The sequence below is a fragment of the Miniopterus natalensis genome, chromosome 19, assembly GCF_054644295.1.
Source record: "Miniopterus natalensis isolate mMinNat1 chromosome 19, mMinNat1.hap1, whole genome shotgun sequence".
In the NCBI taxonomy this organism is placed as follows: Eukaryota; Metazoa; Chordata; class Mammalia; order Chiroptera; family Miniopteridae; genus Miniopterus; species Miniopterus natalensis.
Genome location: NC_142099.1, coordinates 17,351,068 through 17,375,599, shown reverse-complemented (window position 1 = coordinate 17,375,599; position 24,532 = coordinate 17,351,068). Strand labels below are relative to the sequence as shown.

General features: G+C 42.1%; 2 protein-coding genes across 4 annotated transcripts in view; one reads left to right on the top strand and one right to left on the bottom strand.

Annotated features, from left to right (window-relative positions):
* Positions 1-24,532, bottom strand: part of CACYBP (calcyclin binding protein) — a 34,580-nt gene that overhangs the window by 2,490 nt on the left and 7,558 nt on the right. The window contains exons 6-8 of one of the 3 annotated variants that reach the window (XR_001603855.2): positions 23,639-23,859; positions 22,454-22,568; positions 15,571-15,651 (exon numbers count right to left, since the gene is read on the bottom strand). Coding sequence is in view for 1 of the 3 variants with exons in the window: in XM_016221572.2 (XP_016077058.1) it covers positions 23,703-23,859 (157 nt within the window). In the remaining 2 variants the exon portion in view is untranslated. Of the gene's footprint in view, positions 1-15,570; positions 15,652-22,453; positions 22,569-23,149; positions 23,860-24,532 lie in introns of those variants that run through there. The other 2 variants (XR_001603854.2, XM_016221572.2) reach the window with 2 other exon arrangements.
* On the top strand, positions 11,132-18,799 carry MRPS14 (mitochondrial ribosomal protein S14). The gene is made up of 3 exons (XM_087827942.1): positions 11,132-11,185; positions 12,864-13,022; positions 18,360-18,799. Exons 1-3 carry the CDS (start codon positions 11,141-11,143, stop codon positions 18,540-18,542), a joined length of 387 nt encoding a protein of 128 aa, XP_087684068.1. The 5' UTR covers positions 11,132-11,140; the 3' UTR covers positions 18,543-18,799.

Below are 24,532 nucleotides of genomic sequence, written 5' to 3'. Positions count from 1 at the left end.
AGAGCACAAAGAGAAAGGGGCCTGGCTGTGCTAGCTGAAGCCCCAGACACATGAACGAGCTCAGCCAATTCGATGTGAGCCACCCCAGCCCAGTCTAGCTCAAACTGCCAACCCACAGAATTATGAGCAAATAAGTAATTGTTTATAGCCACTGTATTTTGGAGAGGTCTACTATGTAACAATGGAAAAGTGATACAGGACCTATACCCAAACTAGAGGAATAATTTAACTTGAAACTAATTTCACCCTATTATTTCATCAAAATAGTGTAACCCATTCCAGAATAACCTGGGGAAGAAACAAAGCTGGTTCAAATGATGGTTCAACCAACATGTTATTCTATCTTCTTTTATTGGAGAAAAGTGTAGGAACAAGTATAGCAGAGGTCTCCAACTGCAGTCATCTCTGATTTTATTTGTCCTAAGAAATCATCCCAAACCCAAAAGACCAATGTGCTGGCTCTGAGGGAGCCTGAATCCACTGTGTCTGGTTTGGAGACTTGGATATGGTTTTAGCCTGTTTGGGTCTGTTTGAGCTGCTTGGAAGATAGGTCTTAGTATCTTTAATTAGGATTCTGCTGAATCTAAAGGAACCGAAACCAAACCTAAACAAACCTCCACTCTCAAGACCTTGTCCCAGCTCACTCTCCCACTCACTCACTCAGCCATAAATTATATATATTCTGTACCCACAGGGTCACTTTCCCCTTGTGGGGGGTTTTGAAGTCAAAGCTCTAACAGTGCTTGCAGGGATGTGCCATCTTTGCCTGTAACCGTGTGCGCGCCTGCAAAACAGACCGCAGAATGGGGCCTGCAGCAAAGGAGAGTGTGTGCGGCTCCCCTCGAGGCAACGGAAGACCTTGGTTCTTTTCCCGTCAATATTGTCTTCTCCTGGGTCGATACTTTTTGATATCCATCTCAGTATTAGTCAATATCTTCTTATTAATCTTTTTTGGCGATATCAGTTGATAGGAGCCTGAAGTGTGTGGGAGCAAAGGGCTGGGTTTGCAACCAGGGGCCTGGACCCTTGGAGGGGATGGCAGTTTGGTCTTTAGGAGGCTCTTCAAACATCGCTTGCCCATAGATGGACTGTTTTGTAGAGATCGTTCATTACTATTTTCATTATAAAAGTAACATTATTGTAGATTTACTAAAACATACAGAAAAACCTAAAGAAGAAAATGAACATTTCCTGTATTTCCCACAATCAGAGATAACCACTGATTTTTCTTCTGCAAATGTATACATCTATGGAAAGATGTATATATCTGTGCACATGTATTTTTAAAAGATTAAACAACTACGATTATATTATATAGAGATTTTTCTGCACTTTGCTCTAAACTTTATATAGTATTTTTCCCTCATTTTCTTACATGTGTCTTCAAGGATATGCTTTTTAGTGTTGCATAGTGTTCTAGTATGTGCATCTAATTTGTGGGGGAAGGGACGGATTGCAAAGGGACACGAAGGCATTTGGGGAAGTAATGGAAATAAAGGTGCTAGTCTGTCTTTGACTGTGGTGGTTGTCATAGGCCCATACATATTCCTCAAAATTCATTGAGCTGTATACAGTAAAAGGGTAAATTTTAATGTACATAAATTATATCTCAATAAACCTGACTTAAGGGGGTCCTTTAGCTGAAGGACCACCTCATATAAATGACCCAGTGCTGCCCAGATTGTGTCTACTCTTTAATTCATCAGCCTTTATAGCACGTGGGAATCACCCGGGAGTGTTTAATGAAATAAGATGCCAGGGCTTGGGAAGATGGGAACCAGAGACTGATTTAATTGGCCGTGGGTCAGGCCAAGGCATTATATTTTCTGAAAGCTCCCGTGGTGGCTCTAAAACGCACAGCCAGGGCTGAGAAGCACTGATCTGCACAGTAAGTCACTGGGCCACCGAAGTAGAAGGACATCAAATGGGACTTGTAAATTTCAGGATCATAAAAGAGTTTTATGAATTTTGCAAACTAAGCATTTATTAGTTCATTGATTTTTTTTTTGATTTTTTTTTTTTTGTCCTATTCCCCCCCAAAGGCTGAGATAGTCATAAAAATATTTTTATTGCAATATAACTCAAATGCCATAAAACTCATCCTTTTAAAGTGTATAATTTAGGCCCTGGCCAGGTGGCTCAGTCAGCTGGAGCGCCGTCCCCGAAGCCAAAAGGGGTTCAGGTTCCAACCCGGGTCAGGGCGCGTGTGGATCAATGTTTGTCTCTCACATGGATGTTTCTACCTCTCGCCCATGTGACTCAAGGTGAAACCCTGACTTATTGTAAGCTAATCACAGGAACTGCAGACTCTTTGATTGGATTTAGGAAAGGATACCTGACCCCTTCTATCAAGTAGGGCTTCTGCGAAGTTTTCCTGTATCAGGAGAGTTGTCCCTTCTCTTTCCAATGGCTGTTGCCACGCTTGCCTGGAACACAGCAGGCACCTTATAACCATGAGGGAGCTACACAGGACAAAGGGTGGCAGAGCAGATTAACGGCGGGAATCTGGGGCCTTAATGACATTCTTGAGCCCCAAAATTAACTACCCTTGGGGCTTCTCAATATCTGAGGTAGTTTATTTCTTCATTATTTAAGTCAACTACGTTACTTGTACTCAAGTCATTCTACCCAATACGGACCCCTAACTTTTCACAGAAAATGCCCTTCAGGCTACAAAACTTTCAGGGCACTGCACAACCGAACATAATGACCCAGGGACTTGAAATTCTGCAAGGAGTTTCCAAACCCAGGGAAGCTCCCTGAGATCTGCAAGGAGACCTGCCACCTAGGGTGCTGATGTTGGGAAAGTATTGTACAGACGTTGAACTCAGTCACGAACACTGAATCCCTGGCTCTCCAGCGAGGACAACCCAGCTCTACTGCTTTTCTAAAAAAGGGAAAGGAGCTTTGATACATTCGTAGCCTTCGAAAATGTTTGGCCGCGAAGGCAGTGCTTTCACACTCTAAGTGGAATACTGAAATCCCCACATCTTTGGATTGAGCGAGAGCCAGAAGAGGCCATAGATATAGGAACCTCTGACAGTAGTCACCTCCCAGGCTGCAGTCACCCTCCCTGTGGCTGAGACCTCCAGCCAGGGCTCTCACCACCCGGGTAGGAAGGAAATTTCAGGTGCATGTTGAAGCCAGCATGCATGGGTTTCCAAGAGCCGATGGTGCGCATCTCTTCCCCGTCCAACATTCAGTGACCTTCCATTGGTAACTTAAGAACCAGCCACCATGAGAGTATTTATACCACGGAAATCAGAAAAGAGTCTTTTCTCTCTGGAGGCCAGCTCTGAAACGTTACCAGCACACCACTGGCAAGTCTGCCCTGGTCATCCTGGGAATTAGAGGCTCCTTTATGCGACCAAGGTATCAGAACATGTCCCAAACGTCATGACTATAAATCAAAGAGAAGAAAGTCCCCACTGTCCCTCCCTGAAGATGATTAACTGCTGAAAAAAACAAAAAAGATAGGAAATCCAATCATTTTCTTTACAAACTGAGTCATAGCCTCCCATCTCAGATGTCCTTCCTAAGGCCAGGCTGTCCAGTGTTTTGTGGGTTTTTTGTTGTTGTTGCTTTAAACCATTTCACTCTCCCTAACAGCCTAACTATCAGCATTTTGGGTTTGGGTTGTTAGTTTTTTAGTTGTTTTCTAAGAGGGTAGGATTACAGCAACGCTGCTGTGTGGTAACCGTTCCACTGCATGTGGGGGCAGAGCCACGGGTAATGATAAGGTCCTATTGTGGAACTGCTGAGGTCACCCATTTGAGGCCAACTGCGGTCTCTGAGAGCTGAGACCCCGACTGGCTCCCCGAGTGACTGAGAGCCAGGGCTCCCACAGGGTCCCCCTGCAGACTGGCCTCCCTCGGGCCAGCTGGGCTTTATGGGCTCTCCTTTCTCTCATCCCCCCTGCCAATTGCAGGTTTGGGAAATGTCAAGGGGGCAAAATTCATTATCAACACAACGTCACCCCAAATGGAGCCCAAAGCTTAAGACAGACCTTTTTGTGAGTTGTGGAATATTTCAGATATACAAAAAGGTTTAGAGGGAAGTATTTTCAGCACTCTTGTCTCTCTACCCAGCTTAGGAAATGAAATACTATAAATACTGTTAAAGTCTCTGCACTTGTCTCTGATCATGTTCCCCTCCCTCCAAGAGAAAAACACTCCTGAACCTGGGACTAATATTGCTGTGTGTGATTTTTATTGCTGGTTCTGATTTTTATTTCCCTAAATACTAATAAGATTGAGTATCTTTTCATATGTTATTTTGGTTTCTCTTTCTGGGAACTGTCCTGGATTGTTTGTATTTTTCTTAACAATTAATAGCTCTTGTATCCTGTTTTCTAATTCCTTTGTCTGCATTACTATAGAACTCACATATTCTTCTTGTTTGTGTTTCTCTAGTGACTTCCTGGTATTTTGATATACAGACGTTTTACATTTTAATTTGGTCAAAATTATCAAGTTTTCCCATTATGATTTATTCTTTTTATGACTTGTTTAAGAACTATTTTCCTATCCTGAGGTCAAAAAGATAGTCGCCTATGTTTTCCTATAAATGTTTATTAAAGTTTTGCTTTCACACATTTAGGATGATAATATACCTGGAATTTATTTTCGTCCAGGGTATAAAGAAAGCATCCAGTTTCGTTTTGTTTTTCTATATAGATACCTAACTGTGTAGCACCATTTCCCGAATAGGCCACATTTGCCCCTCTCCTATGTCGTGTCGGCCCTTATTTATCAAGTTTCCATCTCTGGGTGGGTCTGCATCTGGACTGCCTACTGTGTTCCCTTCATCTATGTGTTCGTCCCTATATTGACACACTCTGCCTGATTATAGCCTTACAGTGAGTTTTCATATCCAGTCAGGCTTACCTGCCATCTCATTCCTTTCTTCAAAAGAATTCCAGTCTGTACCTGACCTTTGTTCTTTCACATAAACTTAGATTCAGATCATCAAGGTCCATGGAAGGCCTTGCTGGAACTTGACTGGGGTGGTCCTCAATTTGCAGATTAATTTGGGGAATGTTATGGGCTGAATAGTGTCCCTCCAAGATTTATATATTGAAGTGCTTATGCCCAATACCTCAAAATGTCAGTGTATTTGGAGATGGGATTTTTAAAGAGGTAACTAAGGGTAAATGAGGTCACAGGGTGAGCCCTAGTCCAGTCTGGCTGGTGAGTTTATAAGAAGAAGAAACAACACAACACGGAGACACGCGCGACTATATGGAGACACGGGGAGAAGACGGCCATCTGCCAGCCAAGGAGAGGAACCTCAGGAGAAGCCAGCCCTGCCCACACCTCGGTCTCAGACTTGCAGCCTCCAGAACTGTGAGAAAATTAATTTTCTGTTGTTTAAACCACAGATCTATGGTCTTCTTCTATAGCAGCCCTAGTAAACTAATACAGAGAACACCGATACAGTCACAACACTGGGGTCTTCCTGTCTACAAACACAGGCTACCTCTCCATGTACAGAGATCTTCTGTCAACAAAGTTTGGCATCTCCATAGGGATCTTACATAGCTGTTGTTAGATTTACTCTAAGGTACTTTTTTTTTTTTTATTCTCATATGCATTCCAATAACTTCTGTAGATTTTCACAAGCTTCTGTATAAATAGTTACATCATCTAAATAATGACAGTCTAACTTCCTTCTTTCCGTCTTTATAATCTTTGACATAATTGGCTGGAAACGCTGAAAGCCGGCACCCTTGTGTTGATCTTGATGTTCAAGGGCAAGCTTCTACAGTGCCAAGGACATACATTTTTCTGAAGGGGCTGCAACGTGCCATCTCCAGCCCACACTCTCTCGGGCCCCTTCTCTCCCCTCTCCCTCCATGACAATTTATCTGTTTTGAGCCTCATGTCTTGAAAATAAAGTGAGTTAATGTAGCGATTCACCCTAAATGCTAATGTCTGATCACTGATCAGATGGCACAGTCACATTTTGGGACAAAAGTCTAGGCCGACGGAATAAATGTGACTGTCGGGGCTTGAGAGCTAACATGTGTTCAGATCCCAACATCGCAGGCCACTGTACAGCGCCCTCTAGAAAATGCCTCTTCTCTGGCACTTGCTACCTAGGTGTTCAGGTCCGACTAGCTCTGATGGAACCAGGAGAAATTCCAAAGGATGGGGACTGGGTATGTCCCCTTCGTTTAATCAACCCAGGTTCACACCCATTACTCATATGACTCACTCACTCACATGGCCTTAGGAAGGTGTTTTCCTCTCCTGCCTCAGTTGCCTGGCCTGTCCATTGGGACCACAGAAGCACCCACCCATGAATGAGTTTAAATGAATCATTACTATAACTCAATGAGAACAGTGCCTGGCACATCGTAAGCACCCAATAAACATTAACCAAGCCCATGGGGTGGCCACCTTTGCACTGCGCTTCAGTTACTTTGTGGGTTTTTACATTTCTTTTCTTTTTCCTTAAAATCTCAAAATATGGCATTTAACTGTTACCCTATCCTGTATGTTCTGCCCTGCGGCCTGGCATAAGAATACCACTCGAGTTCATTTGTAGAAGTTCTCCCAACCACATTACTACTCTCCATGCCTTTTATCTGGTACTTAGGGGTGGATGCCACTGGCTCCCAGGCCAGCCTTTCACAGTGAATGAAATGCTGAGCGAGAAGCAAGCAACCCTGAAAGGCTCGAGCTGAACCCGACCACCAGGATGCTGGGGGAGCCCCAGGCAGGGCCCGCTCTGCAGCCCCATCTCTTAGACAGCCTCGTGTTTCCCTGGGGGCTTAGGAGGCCCAGTGAGCCTCATGACATCCGTGCTAGAATCACAGGGAGTGGGGGTGGGAGTGGTGAATGACTGTCCCCATTCCTTTCCAGTAATGCCCACCAAGCAGGAGACTGTTAGGCTGTGATCTCTGGGAGAACAGAGAGCTCGCGCCTGTTCAACCTGTAATTCCAACACCCAGAACATGCCTGCTATGTACTAGGCGCTGAGCAAATAGACACGAGTTTATTTGCATTTTCCCCACACCCAACCCCAGTAAGGCCTAACGCAGGCTCCGGACACACGATAGACGGTAAATGACCGTTAGTGCGTACTCTGAGTGATGGCAGTTAGTGCTGCGGAATCAGTGTGAGCCTCTGCGAGCTGAGGAGCCCCCAGGTGTTCATCTGTAATGCTCTAGCTAAGTCTGTGTAGGTGGCTTCACGATTAGTGGGGACGACAAATGTGTGTGTGCCGCCTGCGCCTGGCTGAGCCTCCCAGCCCTGCAGGGGACTGAGAAACACTGGGTCAGGGGTCCGAAGTCTCGATCCACACAGTCAAGATTTGGAGATAAGAGATAGAGAGTGGCCTGTTAAGAACATATTTCTCATCAACAATTATGTCCTCTAACCCAAGCCACCACTGACTTGAATGCCCTGGATTTCAAACCCAGAATTTCAAAGGCCATCCTTATTTGTCCTTGATTCTTACAGCCATCCCCTTAGCAATGACAGAGGGCAAATAAACATTCCCCAGGAATCCTGTTGGTCTAGCCAACTCCAAAACCAACAGCAGCTCGGCCCCCAGCCTCTGTGATGAGCCTGGGCGCCACAGGAACCACGTGTTGGTTTATGTTCCAGAAGGAGCCGTCAGACAAGGGCAGGAGCGTGTCTGTCCCTTCCCACCACAATGTTCCAAGAGAAGAAAATGTCCTGAGGCAAGGGGACACCAGGCACCCTGACTCCTAAGTCCCGGCAACTTCACTTTCTACCATTCCACTGGAGAGGTTTAAAGCTAAGCCTCAGAAATAATTACGAATGAGGGATCTGCCTAAACATCACCACAAAAGGAGGTGAAGATGAGTTGGGTCTTTGCAGAAGGTGCGGGGCACATGGCGAGTATGTGAACCTGAGTGTCCAGGGAGGCACCTCGGTGATGCCTTGGTGGGTGGCTTGTACTGGGGAGTGTGCATGTCACAGGAGGATGTGTCTGTCTGTGTGGGCTGGAAAGATAAGTGGCAATTCAGACCAATGGAAAGAGTACCAAAGGTGGCTGGTAGCAGGCAGTGTCTTTAAAATGTCGGCATGAGACTGCGCTCGGCATAAACACTGCAGACAGACGCTATGCGGTTGCTTTCAGAAAGTTCTAAGGGTCCAGCCACTGAGAAAAGCAAGAAGCTGCAGAAGCTCTGACGGGAGAGGAGTTGGACAAGTCTGCTGCCCTCAGGGGATGGGCTGGCCCTGATGTATTAATCCAAATAATATCAGCAGCAAGGATGAGTCGGTGCCCATCCTCTCCGATTCTTCCCTGGTATTAAAATCAACATGAATCAAAACCCAACCCCTCACTGCAGAGGGGTGAGTGATTACTGAGGCAGAGTGGAGACAGAGAATCCTATAAAAGGCCTCGGTGGTGGCTGTGGATATCCCGCACCATCGAATGTCTTCTGCACTGAAGTACCCACATGTGCGGGCCTGTTCTTGTCTCCGTTACATCAGCTTTCCTGCTGGGTCATCCTTCCCTTCATTGCTGCAATGTTCCTCCTCTGCCAGAGGCAGACCCTGTGGTTACTGAAGGCATGCGGCTGAGGTTTCTTACAGGATGCCAGGACAAAGCAGAGTGGAAGACACTTGGCCTGAAGTCAGACCTTAAGGACAGACTTCCCATGTAGGAGAGGACACGTCTAACCTCAACTTTGCTGATGACCATCATCGGTCAGGTATCGCCCAACATAACTGAACTCCATTCATTCAGATATTTATCGAATTATATGCTAGGGACTGTCCCATGAGATGGCAGATGGAGATGTAGAGTTGAACAAAATAGACCATCACCATCATCATCGTCACTGCCTTTTTCATCAGGGTTTGAAATTTAGGAAGTGGAAAACTAGGAAGTGGAGAAAGAAAGAGGGGAGATGGTGTGAAAGAAAGAAGCTGCTTTCCTACCAACTGCTTATACCCCCAAGTGAAAACCCATTGAGGACACTGCAAAAGAAGACAGTGTGACCTCATCGCTGAAACCACAGGAAACATTATGTTTCAGGCAGGGTCTCGGCAGCTGGAAGAGTGCCTTGGGGGCACTGAGTCATTCCGACCACAAAGCAAGTACAGGCTTCCCCGTTGTGAGAGGAGAGAAAGGCCCCCACAGGACCGCAGAGGCGAAGATAACAAGGGACTCAACGTGACAATCAGGAGGACCCTGGCCTGGAGCGTGGAGGTGGGGGGTGGGGGGACAGCGCTGTTTCTCCTAGACCTCTGCTGAGGCAGGACGTCTGGAGTCCACCAAGGCCAGGTAGCCCTGGGCTCCTTGTCTCTCAGGGAGCCGGCCAGGCTCTCCTGGGCATTCAGAGGCTAACAGTGACCGCATCTGCCTGAGTTTCAGCCAGGTGAATAAGCACTGCCATCGTCGCCTAAGATTTGTTGGTCTGGCTCGTGCAGGGCAGCAGGCTTGATCCTAAAAGCCTCCTCACTATCTTCACAGGCATCACTTTCTTACCAAAGGGACAAGACACATACTTTATGCTACCACTGCCACCTTGTGTCCCACTCGTGCACAGCACAGAGCTCCAAAGGAAAAGGGATATGGAAAAAGCAAAGGCACGAGAACTGGCAAGGATGGATATCTCCGCCTGTATCTAACTCTATAGTCTCCAACTGAATATAAGCACCAGAAGGGCAAGGATTTCTTTCTGTTACCTCATCTCACACACACATATACAATGGTATACAACAGGCACTTAAAATGAATTTGTTGATCAAATAAATGAATGTATAATGATGGTTCTCCTGATGGTAGAATTCCAGGCTAGTGAGGCCAACAGCCTTCCCCACATTCTGGCAAGTGGCGAGGGAGAACTGCAGACTCCTCGGGAGAATACAAGATAAAGTGAGCCTTCTTTTGGCCTTGCCAAGCTTCCCACACACTAACAGAGGAGGGTGCACTGGGGGGAAAATCTTAGGCTGTTTTACAAAACCAACACAATTAATTAAAGATGACCCTGGAGCCTGGCCAGAGTGGCTCAGTTGGTTGAGTGTCGGCTGTGCACCAAAGGGCTGCCGGTTCAATTCCCGGGCAGGGCACATGCCTGGGTTGCGTGTTTGATTCCTGGTCAGGGCGAGTATGGAAGGCTAATGACAGATGTTTTTTTTTCTCTCTCTCTCTAAGCATGTCCTCAGGTGAGGATTGGGGGGGGGGGGGGGGGAAGAAGGCCCTGGAGTCTTATCTCACTATCTTTGAGCTTCCTATCTTACCAGCCATTACGTTGCCCAGTAAGATACCAACGCTGTTTAAGATACAATACACACGTTCATAGCAGCATCGTTCGCAATGCCCAAAAGGCAGAAGCAAAGCAGGTGCCCGCCTGCGGGTGCATGGATGAACGAAACGGGGCAAGTCCACACAAGGGCACACTTATTCAGACGTAAGGAGTGAAGCACTGACACATGCTGCCACGTGCAGGAATCTCCAAGACACGTTAAGTGAAAGAGCCAGTCACCAAAGGACAAGCGCATGGTTCCACCTACATGAGCTGCACAGAGGGTCCAAGCCGCAGACACAAAGCGGACGGGCGGCTGCCCGGGGCTGGGGTGCAGGGCACGGGGAGTTGCTGTCTAAGGGGCGCAGTTGCCGACTGGGAAGGTTAAACGTTCTGGCGATGGAGGGTGGTTAAGACTGTACAACCACCACGGGAATGTGCTGAATACCGCTGAACTGTGCACTAAAAATGAACAGATGACCTGAAAGTTCCCTGCGCTACAGACTGAAGTCAGCGGTTCCTAAACGGCAATGCTCCCCCTCAATACGGAATGCGCGTGCGCGCGTGCACCCGGCCATGAATGGGAACTAGGGCACTGCCATCACCACCATGACCGTTACCACCATGATGACGACGACGGCAGCTTCGGGGGGCAGGTCAAACGGGAGGAAAGGGAGCGACGCGCGAGGAGCGCCAGGCTGGCCCCTCGGTTCCCAAGCCGCGCGCCCGGTTGGCGGTTCGCGCGAGTCCCGCGAACGACCGCGAGAAGGCGGGCTCAACGAGCCCCTCCTTCCCGGTGCCTGAGGGCCCGCCCCCGCCACGCCCCCTGCGGCCCAGGCCCCGCCCTTCGGGGGTAGGGGCTCGGCTGTGTCAATAAAGTTGCAGCGGTTTGACTTTGCGGCGGACAACATGGCGGCCTCCATGCTGGCTCGGCTGCTCCGAACCGCCCGGCAGGTCAGGCCCGCGCCGTAATCCCCACCCCGCCCTCTCCCTCCGGAACCCCTAAACCCGCGGGCACCCCGCTACTCTGCCACCTGTAGAGCCCAGTGCGGACCCCTCGCAGGGGAGGCCCGAGCCCATGTAAATTAGGTATCCGTACACGAGAAGCTGACTAGCATTGAAAGCTCCGGCGTGGCTCCGATTTATAAGGAAGCGAGTGCGGGTGGGAAAGAGAGGGCGTCAGAGGAGGGAGGCCCCGGCGACTCCATCGTTAGGAGATGAGCCCGGCGAAGGAGACTCGAAAGGGGCTCAGCGAGGGAGGAGGGAGGCCGGGAGCGTGGCGGCCGGGCAGCGGAGGTGACGCGCTCTCGGAGCGGGGCCGGGTAACCCGCTCGGAGCTGACGGCCCGTTGGGAGGGCTGAGCGCGGGCTGTTGGGGTTCGCCTGGCGGAGGCTGTGGGGACAAAGAAACTGGACACTACTTGGAGGACACACAAGCCTTTGAAGATACTTTCCTGCAAAGTGGGGCAGAAAAATTAGTAGCCGGAGGAGTGGTGAGTTAAGGGTGGGTGTTTTGTGTGTGTGTGTTTGACATGGCAGAAGTAACTGCGTGTTTTTGTGGTAAAGGGAGAGATTCTGTAGATGGGCAGAAGAAATGGAGAGGGAGAAATCGCTGGGCTGCACGTACCCCGGGGTGGGCAAGAGGTGACGGTCTCATGAGGTTCGATTGTTTGGTCTTAGGAGCAGGGACCGTTCATCTGTAGTAACCTTATTTAATAGAAATATAATGCCAACCACATACGCAACTTAAAATTTTCTAGTAGCACCTGTAGAACGTTTTTAAAAGATGAAGTTAATTTTTCTCCCCCAGTCGTGGGAGAAAAAAGAGCTACAGGGGAAGCCTTCAGAAGGGAGTCAAGATTCAGCTAGAGCAAACATCTGAAGTTGTTGAGAGAAGAAACTAAGGATTTAGATTTTGATGGTGGTGAGTTGAAGAGCGCCCAGTGGAAGAGTTTTAGGAGGTGAAGAGGAGTGAGGCAGAGGGGCAGGATAGGATGTGTACAGAACAGAAAAAAGGCAACCTTAATATATAAAGCCATGTTATAAACTGATAAAAAAATATATATATAATAGAAATATGGGCAAAGAATATAAAACATTCACAGAAGAAATAATATAAACCAATACATTTTTTAAAGTGTTTAGTTTTAAAAGTGTATTACTTTTATAGTCAGGAAAAAGTTATATAAAGAATGAAAGATTTAAAAAAAAAAAATACAGGGTGTCCAAAAAAATGTATACACACACTATGAAAACTTATAAAGGCAGTGTGAGTTAAAATGCATTTAATTTTCAAAATTGAGCTATCAGCTGTTAAAGTGTGTTTTGGGGGACACCCTGTGGAAACCTGTTAGGAAATGATAGAGAGGTAGTTGGTTAGAAATAGTTCGAAAAAGAATTGGAGGAAAAAAATGTTTTACCTTCCAATACCCATTTTTGGCATTGTATTACCACCATTTTGGCCTAATGTACATCCATAAAAAGTATTTATTCTGAATTAAGTCTGTTATTTAAAATTACTAAAGTGATTAAAAAATACTAAAAAAAAATAGTTGGTCAGGAGTAGTGACTGAGTACTGCAGGATGGGGACACTGGGACTGACTATCTTTCACTTGTTCCTTGTCTCTTTTAGATGGTTCCTTCATCAGCTTCAGGTCAAGTTCGAGGTTACTACGTAGACTGGAAAATGTTGCGTGATGTGAAGAGACGAAAAATGGCTTATGAATATGCAGATGAGAGGCTACGGATTAATTCGATCAGGAAGAATACCATTTTGCCAAAATACCTTCAGGTTAGCTAATTAAGATGAGTCCTTGTCCACCCAAGATCATTAACTCAAATCAGATCACTTTTGATATTATTTGTTGTGACTATCAAAATAATTTCTAGAGACTATGATCAAATGCTCTCAGTCAACACAAATGAGTACTCTTGAAACTGATTTTGGTGAGTTTCAGATTAAAGAGAATTAGTCATTCCTAGCTACTAAGTTTTTAACCATTTCATTAGGTGATCCTTAGAAAGTACTGGGGCATGGTAACCACACAGAAATTGGGCAGCTATTTGACCTCAGGTCTCTCCCCCACCTCGTCCCAATGCCTGAGCTTTGCTGATGTACGGGGCTGTGTTCTTCACCCAGGGCCATTCCTAGCCTACCTGTCTGAACTCCTTTTCCCACCTCTGTGTGCTGAAGTGGCCTTCCATTTAGGTTTACTTTCTTATCAGACTCCTTAACTTGTTTGGTTTCCTAAAGCATAACGTCCTGCACCTAACTGGTGACATAGAATACCTGCATTCAAGGGTTACCTCAGGGAGTATAACTCAAACTCAGGGCCACTCAACTTATCAAAAGCTCAGAGTAAAAATAAAATTCATTTGTAGAAGTTGGCAGAATATATAGGCCATTCATTACCATAGATTCTTTTAAATCTTGTCTAGACTAAGCCAGAGGAACAGAAAACTGAGTGTCCTGGACCACTCCATTACAGCTTTTACCACAGTAGCATTAAGGTACTTGCCTTTATTTAGGGAGTAACAAGAAGTGGCCCTCAGCTCAGGATGTTATGGAGGACATTCTTTATGAAGAATCCTTGGAGAAACGTCTCTGGTATGAGAAGCAGCAATAGCTATGGAAAGACTCTATGAATTGTGAGGACTGATTGTGGCTCTGTGTTGCCTGCCAAGTAGCTTCCAAGTCAATATTTACATCCCAGTTCTAACCAAGTTACAGGCTTTCACAGCACATACCTGTCTCATTTTCCCTTTTCCCTATTTTCCTCATTATAAACAAGGAGAGGTGGGGGGTATACATATTATGTACATACATAAATAAGTAATCTGTAGCTATTCTTCAAGGTCTGCCTCCATGAAACTTTACTTCAGTTTTCCAATTTGGTCATTTCTCTCCTCTCCAGTTCTTCCTGTAGCACTTACTATCTACCATTCATTGACCTAATTGTGTTGTTTTATATAATTCTCTAAGTATTTCATAATAGCAACACATGTATAAGCTTTTGGAGATCAGGAACTATTCTTAATGCTTAAGAGTTTATGTTAATTTAGTGGCTTTCATGTGCATTTTCTCATTTAATTTATGTACTTTTAATATGTTGGAGGAATTATTTTGCTTCTGCCACAGTCTAGCACTGGGTCAGTCATCCTTGTCAGAAATTGAATATAATAGACAGGCACACACACACTTTTAGGCACATACATAAGAATACATTTCAACTGACAAACCGTAGTGCAAGCTACTGCAGTAATCTGTTTTTCTCCTCTCAACCACTTTTGCCCTTCCCAGACTCACTCCCTACACTGCAGATGATCTTTTAAATACGTAAATCTAATCTGATCATTCACCTTTGCTTCTCCATCAGTCAGAACCTTTACCACAGATGACATGGCTCTTTTGGATCCTACCCTTCCTCCCTTCCCAGCCTCATCTCAGCCACATCTGTTCCTACTTCTTCCTCAGCCCAGAAGTTTCATACTTTCATGACTCAAAAATCATATGGGAAATAACCTAACTTTATACCTCAAGGAACTAGAAAAAGAAGAGCAAATTAAGCCCAGAGTGAGCAGAAGAAAGGAAATAACAAAAATAAGAGTAGAAATAATGAAATAGAGACCAGACGAACACTAAAGATCCATGTAACTATGAGCTGGTGATTTGAAAAGATAAACAAAATTGACAAACCTTTAGCTAGACTAAGAAAGTAAAAAAGAGAATACTCAGATAAAATCAGAAATGAAAGAGAAAACATTGCAACTGGTCCCACAGAAATACAAGATCATAAGAGAGTGATTTAAACAATTATATGCTAACAAATTGGATAACCTAGGAGAAATGAATAAACTCCTAGAAACATAACCTACCAAACACTTAAAGAAGAATTAACACCAAACCTTCTCAGACTCTTCCAAAATATTGAAAAGGAGGGAACACACCCACATCTATTTTATGAGGCAGGAATTACCCTGATAGTAGATCCAGATAAGGACACTACAAGAAGAGAAGGCTACAGGCTCATATCCCTGATGATTATAGATGCAAAAGTTCTCAACAAAATATTAGCAAAACAAATTCAATAGCATAGTAAAAGGATCATACACCATGATCAAGTGGGATTTGTGCCTGGTATGCAAGGACGGTTCAACATGCAAAGAAATAAATGTGATATACCACAGTTATACATAGAATGAAAGATTAAGATTATATGATCTCAATGGATGCAGAAAAAGCGTTCTACAAAATTCAGCATCCTTTCATGATAAAAACTCACCAACTTAGGTATAGAAGGAACATACCTCAGCATAAGCAGCCCACAGCTAATATACTCAACAGTGAAAGGTTGGAAGCTTTTCCTCCAAGATCAGGATGCCCCTTCTTAACACTCCTATTCAACATAGTACTGGAAGTCCTGGCCCAGAAATCAGGCAAGACAAAGAAGAAAAATGCATATAAATTGAAAGGAAGAAGTAAAATTATCTTTCTTTGTAGAATATATGATCTTATATACAGAAAATCCTGAACAGTTCACCAAAAAACTGTTTGAACTAATCAATGAATTCAGTAAAGTTTCAGGATACAAAATCAGCATAAAGAATTCAGATGCACCCTGGTCTGGTAGCTCAGTTGGGTTAGGGCATCATCCCAAAATGCCAAGGTTGCAGGTTCAATCCCCAGTCAGAGCACATACAAGAACCAACCAATGAATGCATAAATAAATGGAACAACAAATCGAAGTTTGTCTTTTCCCCTTCCTCCCTCTCTCAAAAAAAAAAAAAATTAGATGCATTTCTATATACTAACAAAAACTATCTGGAAAAAATAAAGAAAATCCCATTTAAAATAGCATTCAAAACCAGTGAAATACCTACGAATAAATTTAAGGTGAGAGATCTGTACCCTGAAAACTATAAGACTGATGAAAGAAATTGAAGAAGACATAAATAAAAAGATATCCTGTGTTCAGGATCAGAAGAGTTATTGTTAAAATGGCAATACTACACAAACCCATCTATAGGTTCTGTGCAATCCCTATCAAAATTCCAGTGGTATTTCTCACAGATAATACAATAATCCTCAAGTTCATATGGAATGTAAAAAAAACATCAAATAGCCAAAGCAATCCTGAGAAAGAACAAAGCTGGAGGCATCACACTTCCTGATTTCAAATTTTTATTACAAAGTTATACTAATTAAAATAGTATGGTACTTGCATAAAAATAGACACACCAGTGGAGCAGAATCAGGAGTCCTGAAGTAAACTCATGCATATATGGTCAACAAATATTTGACAAGGGAGCCAAAAATAATAGGGGAAAAGATAATTTCTTCAGTAAATAGTGTTGGGGAAACTGGATATTTAAATAAAAAAAATTAAATTGGACCCTTATACTACTCACAAAAATGGGTTTGAAGTGTGTTAAAGATTTAGGAGACCTGAAAATGCAAAATGCCTAGAAAAAACATTAAAACTCTTTCATATTGGTCTTCGCAACAGTTTTTTAGGTGTGATGCCAGAAGTGCAAGCAACATAAGCAAAAATAAACAAGTGGGAATACATCAAACTAAAAAGCTCTGCAAAAGAAACAACGGGAAAAGGCAACCTACAGAATGGGAGAAAAAATTTGCAAACTACATCTGATGAAGCGTTAATATCCAAAACATACAAGGAACTCAACTCACTGGCAAAAAAAAAAAAAAAAATCCAGTTAAAAAATGAGCAGAGAAAAAACACACAAAAAGAAAAAAACTAGAAAAACGTGACAAAAAGGAAAAACAAAAATAAAATGAAAGAAAAGGGGGCAGAGACAGGTAACATAGTTAATACTGTAACTTGAGATATGATAACAGATAGTTATTAGACTTAATTGTGATCACATCATAAGGTACATAAATGTCAAATCACTATGTTGTACACCTGAAACTAACTTAATATTGTATTAACTATAATTTTTAAAAGTATTCCAAAAAAAAACAAAAAAATGGGCAGAGAACTTGAATAGACATTTTCCCAAAGATGACATAAATGGCCAACAGATACATGCATTGTTGGTAGGAATGTAAAGTAATACAACCACTATGGAAGACAGTATGTAGGTTCCTCAAAAAACTTAAAAAAATAGAACTACCAGATGTAATCGAGCAATCGCACTTCTGCGTGTATATCTAAAGGAAATGAAATCACTAGATAAAGACAGAAGAGATATGTGCACCCCCATGTTCAATGCAGCATTATTCACAACAGCCAAGACAGGAAACAACCTAAGTGTCCATTATGGATTAATGTGATGTTCAAAGAAAATATGATACTGTATACACAGAATGCAACACTATTTAGCCATAAAAAAGCAAATCCTGCTTTTTGCAATAACATGGATGTACCTTGAGGGCATTATGCTAAGTGAAATGTCAGACAAAGAAAGACAAATACTGTGATCTCACTTATATGTGGAATCTAAGCAGAAGTCACAGAAACAGAGTAGAATAGTGGTTACCACAGGCTAGGGATGGGGGAAATGGGAGATGTTGATCAAAGTGTACAGACTTCCAGTTAAAAGGTGAATAGTTCTGGTGATCTAATGTACAGCATGGTAACTAGTTAACAATACTGTATTATGTACTTGAAAGTTACTAAAAGAATAAATTTTAAATGTTCTCACCATAAAAAAAAAAAGGTAATCCTGTGAGGTGATGGAGGTGTTAACTAACCTTATTGTGGTAATTATTTCACAATATATACATGTATTAAGTCATCATACTGTACACCTTAAACTTACACAATGTTATATGTCAATTATATCTCAATAAAGCTGGGGTTAAAATCATACGGGGAGACAACACACACATTCACACATTTCCCAAATGACTTAAACAAGAATGTACATAGCAGCATGTATCTATGTTAAGTTTCAATTACGTTTTAAAAAAAATCATATTGGGAGCATGTCAAACGTCTCTGTCATTTTTCTGGTCTGTTGTTTCTACTTAGAGGCTGAGGTTCCCTACTGTTTGCAGGGTTCTTTGGCCAAACTCTGGCCACATTAGTGAATCTAGCCTATTGTTTTCTTCCTCCAAGCATTGGCTTCAGAGCATCTGTAACAGTGTTTTTACTTCCCTTAGGAAGTGGCTGATGAAGAAATTGCTGCCCTTCCCCGGGATAGCTGCCCTGTTAGAATCAGAAATCGGTGTGTTTTGACGTCCCGTCCACGTGGTGTGAAACGGCGTTGGCGGCTTAGTCGGATCGTCTTCCGTCACTTAGCCGACCATGGGCAGATGTCTGGGATCCAGCGAGCAATATGGTAATCAGCTTCAGAACCAACTGAGTTTGCAGGGAAACTGGTTCTGATAAGATGACACTTTTCTAATAGTCAAGAACCTAGTTTTAATAGGTGTCCAGTATAGGAGTCTAGTCTACCTAATGTCTAAATTACTTTTAAATTTTCAATGAAGAAATCTGGATGTTTCATTTTTTCAGTGAATTATCTTTCCTGTTGGACAAAATTAAACGTAACTGTTCCCAAGCATGGTGCAGAGTAATAAAAAAATATTTTCTGTGAAAACATGCTCTGAATGCTTGCCTTTTCCTTCAAATTTAATAGTCTAGCAACAAAAAAGCATTCCTGTATTTAAGGGCATTATCTCAAAAAGCAGTATTTATCTTATAGTTAATCCAATTCATTGATAGCTAGTTCATCTATGGCAATCTGTAACGTTGGGCTGGCTTCCTGACCTGCACGTTTCACTGTTCTGTTAGTTCATTGTTAAGAGAAACAGTATGTTGGAAGGTAGAGCTGATGTGTCAGTTATCTAATGCTCAATTTCTTTGTATGATGACTGAACAAACAGCAGAACCACTAAGTGTTTTCTTGTTTCATCTTCAAGGGCCCTTAGAACAAAGCCCCTGAACATCTATCCAAAGAGGAAAAGTTTTGCCCTAACCCATTTTGTTCAGTGGTTAGAGCATCGGCCCATAGATTGAAGGGTGTTGGGTTTGATTCCAGTCAAGGGCACACACCTCAATTGCAGGCTCAGTCCCCAGCCCCAGTCAGGGCACATGTGGGAGGCAACCAGTCGATGTCTCTCTCTCACATCGATGTTTGTCTCTCCCCCTTCCACTCTCTGAAAAGCAATGGAAAAAATATCCTCAGGTGAGGATTAAAAAAAAAAAAAAAAAAAGGAGGAAAAGTTTTGTGTAGTATATATTCTCTATATTCATGTTTATCTCACCGGAAGGAAAAATGAGTAAAAGCAGCAAAAGGTTATCTCGTGCAGTCACAGTGTGACCAGCCCGTGATGAAAACGTGCATTGTAGTATGGCAGCACCTACTTAACATCCGGACAGTATTCCTGGAGCCGACACCTGCACTTACATCAGGAGGCCAGGGATGACACTCTTTGCAGACAGAACAGTGGAAGCAAAGGCATAGAGGCATCAAAGAGTGAAACTAGTCACTTCAATGTATCCAATACAAAGTGCAAGACAAGGGTCACACCACAGAAGATGTCATATGACAAGGAGTTAAGACTTAAATACCAGCTATTGGAGTTCTAAGCATCATCACCAGCTTGCTCTACAGAGCTGTGGTAGATGGCCATGAGAGGAAAAGGCTACATACAGGATAACAGTTCCAGACGGTGTCTTAATTGTTCAGGTAGATGAGGGCCTGAACTGAAGTAGTGATATTAGCAAAGGAGATGACAGGACAGATTTAAGTATTATTTAGGAAAGAAAATTGGGCAAGACTAAGAGACTGCTTATAACTCAGAGGTAAAAAGGCTTTCTGGGTTTGTGGTAAGGGTGACTACACAGATGGTAGAAAGCAACTCCCAGATAGAAGATATGGGGGGAAAAGAATGGGTTTAGGGAAATGATCTCTAAGTTCCAGTTTCAGTCATGCAGTGTTTGAGAGGCCTGGGCCATCCTGAAGAAGTCTACTGTGCAGCTGGATAGCAGAGTCTGGAACGTGGTGGAAGTGAAGTTATATGAGGGAACTGTCATGATATACCTTGAATTTGTATTTCCTAAATTTATCTTACAATTTACAAACTGGAATGCTGTAGCTAATCCCAACTAGAAACTAGTGTTAATCAAATTATAACTAGAACATCACATTTGCTGATCTCTGGCTTTCACTGATGACACCCCCAACCTTTTTTGTTTGAGTCAGGATCCAAGTGCAATCCTTATTTGGTTGCTAGGTCTCTTTTCTCCATGCTTTTCATTTGTTGGAGGAGCCAGGTTGTATGTCCTGTGGTGTGTTCAACATTTGGCTGTTTGCTTCTTTATGTGTCCTTTAACTTATCCCTCTGTCCCTATCAACTGGATGTTATATCCAAAGGCTTACTAGACACAGGTCCAATATTTAGAAATGAATTTTTGTAAGTGTGCTGTGTACTCTGTCACATCACATCAGAAGGTACATATCTGGTTGTCCAACGTCTAGTGATGATTGATCAGGGGGCTCATTCTGACCCCTACATTTAAAGTTCATCATTTATTAACCTGTTGTCTATCACTAAGGATTCCAATGGTGATACTCTAAATGCCATTATTTTTTCTGCATTACCTGGAATTTGTCTGTAAGGAACTTTCCCCTATCAACAAGTTATTACTCGAAATACATTTCTTACAATAAAGACCTGATAAATGCATGATTTTCTATCAGTCTTCAGAGTAAATGAATTGGTGCTCTAGCAACTTCCAAAGGTAACAAATAATTTTTCACTATCCCAAACTTGTAGATTTTCTGTTTCAATCCACCCCAGACATTATTTTGAGGCTCAAATTAATCCTCCCACTGTACTTTATCCTGTTGACTTGATACAGGATACATGACCTTTCCTCACTTTCTGGCGTAAGATAACCCAGGCTTACCTTTATATTTCCTGCCTCAGACATTTTTTTCAAGAGTCCCTGGTCTTGTTAGTACGCAATGGTGTGGAAAGACCACATCTGAGCACTCAGGGTGCTGCTGACTACTACTGAATTCTGAATTGTCACTGCTGTAAGCTTTTAGGCCCTTTTGGTGGGACGGGCAAAAAAATGGGTATTTTTTTCAAGATAAAAATATAAAGTTTATATTGATTTTATACATGTAAACATCTTAGCTCCTAATGACATCAATCTAATTTATCTCACTAGCGACGGACAGTCAAAATACCATGCTCTAAAGTCACTTGAAAGCAACGTGCATTGATAACAACTTGCTGAGTATTAGGTGTTTTGTTGTAAATTTCAGGGTTATTTTTTATTTAGCCTTTAAATTGTAGATGGTTCTAATGTCAAAAGGTACATTCACAGAAATACTGCTTCCATTCTACCTCTCCTTTCCCATTGCTAACCATTTTTATTAATTTGGGCTTACTCTTCCAGTTTCTTTATGAAATTCACATTTCCACCCATTCTAACACTAAGGCAGTTAAGTATACCAGAAACAGCATTCTGCACTTTGCTATTCCACTTCCTGTATCCTGGTGATCACTCAATACACCAGTGTACAGAAATAATCAATTTTTTGTGTGACTCTTAAGTACTCCCCATGTGATGTACCATAGTTTATTCAGCTAGTCCTCTATTAAATGACATTTGGGTGTTTCCAATCTTTTGCACATATCATTCCAAATTTTGGCCAGTTACCTTTGGGGAGAGCCTAGAATTGAGTCAGATGATAAATGCACATGTAACTGGTAGATTACAAACTGCCCTTCTACACAAGTTTTAACCTTCCCATTCTTTTGATTCCATTCCCATATATGAATTTCTCCATACCCTCAACAGTATGCTAAACTTTGGGTTTTCCCAATGAAAGGTAAAAAGGGCTTTTTAATTTATCTTCTAAACAAGGTGGGCATCTTTTCATGTCAAAGTTCACTTGCATTTCTTTTTCTCTGAACAACTTGTTCTTAATTTTGGAATCTTCTTGACGTGTCATGTTTTTATTATTGTGGGATTTATTTTTTGGCCATGTAAACATTTATGATGTAGTTAAAAATTAACCAGTATTTAAGCCTTACTACCAGATTTTAAGTCACATAGTGCAGGCTTTCCTCACTCTTTAATAATGGAGTTCTATCCATGTCTTCTAGTACTCACATGGATTCATTTTTGTATTTAAATCTTTCAGCTATTTGGAATGTATACATACGGGTTATTTTTGGTTTATCTCAGTAAAAGCCCATCTCTTCCCCGTTTTGAAATGCTATTATAGGCATACCTTGGAGATATTGCAGGCTCGGTTCCAGACCACCGAAATAAAGTATCGCAATAAAGCGAGTTGTAATCTTTTTGCTGGTAGAGGGTCTTGCCTTCATTTTGTAAAAAATGCAAACCTGTGAAGCGCAATAAAGTGAAGCTCAATACAACTTCTGCCTGGGGTCTTTTTCTATTCTGTTCCATTGGTCAGTTTATTCTTGTTTCAACATCACAGCTTCAATTAGAGTTTTACTAATGTGGTCAGTAGCAGTACCAACTAGCCCATATACAGGCTGTTTATTCATTTTAAATGTTACCTACCAAATTCTCATAGTAGTTTTGGTTAATCTTGGATTTTCCCTCTGTGTTTATTTTCTCTACTTCAGTTGCATTGGCAGATACCTCCAATACAACGTAGTGATGGAGGTCGTAGGCATTTTTGCTCTTACTCCTGTTTTTAGGGGCAGCAATTCCCTCTAAAATAAATAATCCCCCCCCTCCCCCCGCCAAAGCCTAACTTTTCCTGGATAAACAAATAGTAAATGTATTCCACTGAATAAAAACCTAACTTTATTGAAAATAAGAAAAGATGGATTTCCACATTTGTTTTTGGCTTATGGTTATTGTTTTGTAAGCTATCAGATCCATGGCAAAACTTACTAATTGGTTACTATACAAGATGTTTGTCTATTCTTATCAATATCAGATTCAGTTTCAATTTACTCATAAGTAAATATATTTAAACCTAGAGAAAAACATTTGTGATTGGATCATTAGGGCATCAAAATGCAAGGTATGTGCATTACTTAAGCTGCTAACAAAAGAGAGATCAACTTCTCTACAGCAACCTTGAAGCACAGATACAAATTTGCATTTTCTGAAAAAAATTCAAGTTTTATTTACTTATTCTTACATTGGTGAGAACTAATGTCAGGAACTTAACAAGCAGTAACTTTTTTCCTATCTCTTAGCTGAAAAAAAATACACACAAATATGGCATTTTCATTAGGTAAGACTTGCTTCTTTACATTTCACGAGAATGCAATTATTACCCTTTCTTGGACAAAATGACCAGTTTACTAAAGAAACCATCTTTAGAGGAAGTGTTTAATAAGCATATTTTATTTAAATAAACCCTCCAGTAGGAGAATTCATTTACTTAGAAGGCTCTGTAAAGTTATCTGTTAAATTTATCTGTGCAGCTCACCAACATGTCCTTATTGGAAACATCACCATTTCCACATCACAGTTCCCAAAAGAACTTTAAAGTCTCAAAATTCTGTGTCTCCTTTGGCTTGCTTCTCTCTTGATTGTACCCAGGCTTTATTAATGGTTCGCTTCATATCATCATCTCCATCTTCATAAATTTTCTTTAGAACATTCATCAATCCCTCACTAGGATCTGTTTCAGTGTCATAGGAGGGCTTTCTGTTAAAAAAAAAACCACCACAATAATTAAGAGATATATATACATCTAAAAATGGAGAAATGTGTGTGTATACACAAATGATCCCATTTACTGACAAATTTTATATGCATGATTACTAAGTATGGAAAGACAGATATAAGGTTGTTAACATAGCAAGTGGAGGAGAGGAGGTAAGAGGAAAATATCAAGTATCCAAAGATACTCACAATTAATACAGCACTTACAAATTCATCTTAATGAAAACAATATACACCCACACATCTCTCTGGTTCTATGAAAGGAAAGTCCTCAAAATGGCTAGGGGTTTTCTTGGGACAGTGGGATTTTAGGTGATTTTTAACAGAAAAAGTAAATAAATAAGCATTTACTTTTCTGGTCTTAATTTTTTAAAAGCATGTTTTCTCATATTACCTGGAAAAAAATTTTAGAGAAAAACACAAACATATATTACATATGGACACACAATGAAGTTCATATATTTTTTTAATTAGAAAAGCCCTACTCCTAAGCCTGAGATTATGGTATGGTCCTGGTGGTAAAAACAACAGTCCTTAATGTAGTCAATGCTTTTAGTTCAATCAATGTTCAACCTAGGCCACTTAACTTCATATTTAATTCTTCACTCACCTCACTTATGAAGTGTCAGGTAATATACTGGACACTGGAAATATA